Source organism: Armigeres subalbatus, chromosome 2 (genome assembly GCF_024139115.2).
Source record: "Armigeres subalbatus isolate Guangzhou_Male chromosome 2, GZ_Asu_2, whole genome shotgun sequence".
Taxonomy (NCBI): domain Eukaryota; kingdom Metazoa; phylum Arthropoda; class Insecta; order Diptera; family Culicidae; genus Armigeres; species Armigeres subalbatus.
In genome coordinates this window covers 135159543-135165383 of record NC_085140.1, presented here as the reverse complement: position 1 = coordinate 135165383, position 5841 = coordinate 135159543, and the positions used below count along the sequence as shown (strand labels likewise).

The following is a 5841-nucleotide window of genomic DNA, read 5'->3' as shown; positions in this document are numbered from 1 at the left end:
AAGTACAGTCCAACGATAATGAGCTCGAACAAATGGAAAGATCTAGACGGCTATCTCTTGCTGGAGGAGCCACTCGTGTAACTTCTCCTGTATTCAAAATTGACATATTAAAGTCGTCGCAGAGGTCGTATATCATTGTTGAACGGTTGTCGTCGTACAGTTCCCCCCAGCCTGTTCCGTGGGAGTTAAAATCTCCCAAGAGCAACCGTGGCTCGGGCCTAACCGAGCAGATGTGTGAGAGATCTCTACGAGATATCGCGGTGTTTGGAGGAAGATATATCGAGGCGATACTGAGGTCTTTTCCTCGAATAGTCACCTGACATGCGACAGCTTCAGTGCCAGACATCGGCGCAAGATCGACTCTATAGAAGGAGTGCTGTTTTTTTATCCCTAAAAGCACCCCTCCATATCGATTTGCCCGATCGCGGCGGATTATGTTGAAATCAGGAAATTGAAGGTTCACATCTGGTGTTAGCCATGTTTCACATAAAGCAAAAGCATCGCATTGTAATTTTTAAACTAAAAATTTAAAAATATCTAATTTTGGAAGAATACTTCGACATTTCCACTGTAGAATCGAAATCGTGTTACCCTTATTGACTAAGTTAGCCATCGAAGGATACAAATGACTCGAGGAGGGGCATTTTTGAAGCCAGCTGCTTCAGGAGAGGAGTCAGAATAGGAAGAACAGTTTTGACCATGTTCTTCACGGGGTCGAAAGCATCAAAGAAGTTGAGGATGAGCTCCACGATGCCAGAAAGAGTGAACATTGGAGCGCTCGGGGGCTCTTCTGCTCGCTCTCTATGCTCTCTTTCTGGCTGAGAAATCGCAAAAATTGGGACATCTGGGATTTTAGATGTTCCCGGAAGCGGTGGAAACTCTCGATCATCCCGATGTGAAACCACAAAAGTTGAACGTTTTTGAGTATTTCCACCCGCTTTGAATTTGACCATGTTGGATTGGGGCTCACTTTGAGGCTGTTTTTTAGGCTTTTTCAAGGGTCGCTGGCTCTGTTTGCAGAGATAAGTCAAGCTCTATCTGGTAAAAGCGCGAATGTCGCAAGAGAGAATTCTCTTCGTCGACTTCCCCTCATTTGAATAAAAGTGACAAGCAGAGAATTTATTTGTAGTTTATTAACTCAGAATGCAAGTTCGCATTGTTTTCTATTGTTCTGATGTGATAAACCACAAAGAAATCCGCTGCTTGTCACTTTTATTTAAAATAGGGGAAGTCGAGAATCCTCTCTTGCGACATTCGCCCTTATTCCAGATAGAGCTTGAAGTATGTTATTTTATTTAACGGGAAATGTCCTAGGCACATGTCACAAACGTTAAGGTATTCAAATTCTTTAACCCTTTCCTTCCCATGGTAGCTGGTAGAGCTCCATCAAATTTTGCACCTTCCAACATTCATCGAATTATTTCAACAACAAAGAGCAGTATTTGGCACAACTTTATAGTTTCATTAGACTGCAAATATAATCAATTTTGAGTAAAAATAGTGAAACTATTGAAAACAATCAAGTAACTATTGATTTGCAATTTGCGTTTTCCACTAATTTTAGCTATGCCAAATAACTTTCGTTCTAACATTTTTTCCATAGATGATTCCTTCTTACTTTACATTGCAGGCGTTACTAAAAATGAGCTACCGAACTGCTAGAAGAATTTAAAGCGGAATCATTTCTTGGCCATTTTTGTCTTATATCCTTTTGCGCAGTGCTTTTGAAGTCCATACTACGCTTTACGAAGGAAGTTGCGAATAGATACGAATACAAAATATTGGTCAACAATTCAGAGTTCTTAGCTACCATCCCATAAAAGCGCACACATCGGTAATTGTACATATAAAAATTTCTCTAATGCGAAAATAATCTTTTAGGACAGAACATACTAAAGCCAGAGTCCTGGACCGTAGTTACTATCATTTACTGATATAGGAACCTAAAAAACATACACAACTCACACACACATAACACAGACAAACACGAATCTAATAGAAAAATGATAGATTTTATGTATTTCTTCATATACAAAAGGAACAAATTCATGTTTAAAATTTATGAGAATCTAGGATTAGGATTTAAAGAGTCAAGGCATATATAATAAAATATTGAGCCAACGTTCAATATAGGAGATATAACAAATATAAAACCATACTGTATCGACGCAGAAACTAATGTGCTTTTGATATTGGAAGTATATAGGATTATTACTTATATGAGACAAACTAAAACGCTATTATCTGTTATACAGAAAAAATAAATGTTACACAAAAAGCACCGAATTGAATGCAAGAGGTGAATCAATTTGATAAAAACAAAAGCAGATTATGGATACGAAAGCATGAAACATAATATCCCGGTAAGCTTTTTTAGCAAGCAACAAGCGCTACGCAGTCACATGAACGCCATAGAATAAAAACAAATACAACACTATAGAATTGCAGGATAAAAGAAATATAATTTTATGAAGATTGCTATGAACTGTTACAGATAACACACAGCTATTATCACGCATATGTCAATGCTAAATAAAATATGATAAACCAGTTTAGTCGTAACAAGAATAACTTATTTGCAGCCGTTGAAATGTACACCTTTCCACGCATTTACCAAAACGTTGAACCCTTCGTAGCTACATTTCAGTTGCGGATGTTTAAATTTGGTGATTTGTTTATCGATTCCATCGGTCGATTCTACTTGAAATATGAGCGAAAAGTTAATTATTAAAAAATAAACCGTTTAGTTAGCTATATTGAGCTTCTATATTCTACTGACGATCACCCGGTGCGTTCATTTCTATTTTATAACATTTTCTTAATTTTACAATTTCTAATAATCTCCGTTATTAGTTATCCAATGCATTTTAGTGAGAATACAAGCATTAATACAAGTTAATAAAAATTACGTTTAACTTGAATATTTTCAGTAGGATTGACCAATAAAACCGATAAACAAATGCAATACAATGAACACAGTCGAATAAACAGTTTCAAAGCTTACAATTTGTTCAAATTTGCGTCAAATCGTGCAGATAAATAAACTACAACATATATAACACTAGTGTTCAAAGTATTTCCATGATAACGGAGACAATATTAGTAGGAGTTTTATCTCTTAAAGTGTTAAGTGAAACTAAACATTGACAATACCCTATCGTCAGATGGCAAAATAAACTGAAAATAAATGACAATAATAATCCTATAAAGTAATACAGCTGCAAGCAAACCAAACATGTTGAAACCTACCGAAATTGGTCAATTCTGGATACAAAATAAGAAATAATTCCATTTGAACAGGAGTTTTACCCTCCCTTACCTTGCGTGTGTGGATTTTTGATACTCCCTCCATCCCCTTAGCAGAGATCAGAGTATTAGGTCCGGATTGTTCCTCAGACAATTTTGTAAAATGGAACGCTTTAGTAGTAGAAAAACAATAACCTGCTGACAGGGGACGGATCTTTAAATGAATAATGGTTTTCATATAGCAAAACAAAAAATGGGATATCAGTTAGGCATTATCTGATCGGCGAACTGAATTTCTTCTCCGGGTGGATTTTTTTGATACTATGGTTAATAAATTTGCAGCACAAATTACAACATGGTGACCGAATACAAAGAAACAGCATTTATACAACTTCAGCACAAGCAGGCCCGTCCGCGTAGAGAAGAGTTCAGTGCGCCACACGTGTGAAGAACGGTCATCATTTTTAGAGTGGATGTAAACGGATACATATTATAGGAACAAATATTTTGTAATGGTTTGAGGATAGCATATTCAAAAGAATCCCTTCAAAAGGACAAAGTAACTATATTGCTGACTAGCAGATCGGTGTATTTAATGTTGAACTACAAATGAAAACCAAAAGTGCAGAAATAATAGAACACAACCACTATGGAATAAAGAGGATGAGTAGAAAGCTTTTTATGTAAGAACAGGTTTTAGATTTGAGTAACTTTATTATTGAATCCGAAAACCACCTCGTACGCCTGTCTTTCGAATGAAGTGAGAATTGACGATACTTCCCATTTGAATAACACGATCTTCTCACGTGAGACGTGTCAAAATCGATAATTCTCGAGTCATTCGCGACGCATACTAAGCACGAGTAAACGGTCATGCACTATGCCCCATAATGGCGTGGTGGCGAACCTGAGAGCACGTGTGCAGGTCACATATTTTCTAGTTCCAGAACTCCAAGATATTTGGGAGGAGATTGGTCGACAGAACCAATTAGTTAATCAACTACTAAGCTGCCCATGATCGCATATTTGTAACATTTGCTTTTTTTTGCCATTTTGAGTTAGGGTCATAAATTGTCTCCAAATTGCTAACTACTTCATCTAAGTTGGTGAAATCTGCGAGTTTTATCTAAAAATCTTGGAAGGACATATAAAGAAATATACATACATAAGCGATTTCATCGCCACAACGGAGACAACTAGTCGCCGCGATTCTATCGTTGGGTCGCTGCAGGCAATGTTCCATCTACGCAGCTACAGAGTCGCTCTCGCCAAGTGATAGAATCGCGTCTCGTGTGTTCGGGGGAACCTTGACATATTTTTAAGGGAGGGGGTCCTGGCGGAGGAAAAAGGTTGTAGTGTGTTTCATCTACAAAATGGCTATATGCTAAATTGTATCAGCTATCGAGCAGTCATACTGCTGAACGCCACCTACAACGTAAACTTTCAAATACTATTATACCATCAACTAGAAATACCGGTAGAGCCAACAAATGTCTGCCACAATGACCGTTCTAACTTCTAGCCCTCATCTCGGCCAAAAGTTCAATTCAAATTTAAAATATTAGGTGATCCGCGTATCTAAAAATCACTTGTAGATAGTTTATCAAATTTCTTTCCAATCAAAACGCGGTTTCTTCAGATTAATTATCCAATTTAATTTACTGTTTGAAAGATGCATATAAGAACTTACTGATTTACTTATCCGGAATTGATTCCAGGCCCTGAAATTACGTTGAGAAGAATGTCAATACTAGATTATCAAAAACTCATCAACAGTACTCACATTTGCCTTGTAAGGGTCGCCTGTGAGTCTCATGTCCCGGACGTACATAATACGTTCCCATCTCTCATCGGTATTACGACGGTAGGCCTGGCGGTTGAATAGTAAATTATTTCCATACAATAAGGATTCTTAACACAGAACTAGACGAGTTGTTATGTAAACCAACAACAACCTCGTCGCAGCAGCTATTTTTTATACTCACGTTATCCAGTGTCAGATAATGCAGTCCATACAGCGCGAATCCGGGAACGGACAGGATGGCCGTGATAATCCCGAAGGAAGGTAATATTTCGAACCACATTGTTTATTAGTTCGGAATTTACAGGATTTAATTCCCTGCGAAACAAGTGATGGAAAAAATGGTGACAGATCGTTACCGCCGTGATGGAACAGATGGAACGCTGAAAGCAAAACAAAAGAGAGACACACGACCACACGAGTTTGTCAGCTGTCAGAGTTAGGGGTGTCCGACTTTTTCATGATTCTTCAGTCGATCAAATTATTTAAGGTAAATATGGAGCGGATCAAAAGATATTTTACTTCAAGACAAAATTTTCAAAACGACTTATCTGCTTTTGTTAACAAAGATTCAAACGACGATTTGACGAATCTGATAGGTCTCCCACGCAAACCAACACCATCGGAATCCTTCACCTACCTATTGATGGTATTGGTTTGCGTGGGAGAGCTATCAGATTCGTCAAATCGTCGTTGGAATCTTTGTTTGCAAAAGCAGACAAGTCGTTTTGAAAATTTTGTCTTGCCTTAGTTTATTCCTTTATAATAAGTATTTCTAGGAACTTTTTTCAAAT

The 5841-nt window shown here is 37.6% G+C and overlaps 1 protein-coding gene across 1 annotated transcript; it reads right to left on the bottom strand.

Annotated features, from left to right (window-relative positions):
• Positions 1-4876: 4876 nt before the first annotated feature.
• Positions 4877-5436, bottom strand: LOC134215160 (uncharacterized). Its single transcript, XM_062694406.1, has 3 exons — positions 5232-5436; positions 5030-5116; positions 4877-4967 (listed from the first exon to the last, which is right to left on the bottom strand). Exons 1-3 carry the CDS (start codon positions 5328-5330, stop codon positions 4941-4943), a joined length of 213 nt encoding a protein of 70 aa, XP_062550390.1. The 5' UTR covers positions 5331-5436; the 3' UTR covers positions 4877-4940.
• Between the last annotated feature and the right edge of the window lie 405 nt (positions 5437-5841).

Bases quoted from the DNA above. Each gene is read 5' to 3' on its own strand.
- LOC134215160 (XM_062694406.1), bottom strand. From the start codon at position 5,330: ATGTGGTTCGAAATATTACCTTCCTTCGGGATTATCACGGCCATCCTG. The intron at 5,117-5,231 runs GTGAGTATAAAA...TTCAACCGCCAG, and splicing joins ATTATCTGACACTGGATAAC to GCCTACCGTCGTAATACCGA. The intron at 4,968-5,029 runs GTGAGTACTGTT...ACGTAATTTCAG, and splicing joins GCGACCCTTACAAGGCAAAT to GGCCTGGAATCAATTCCGGA.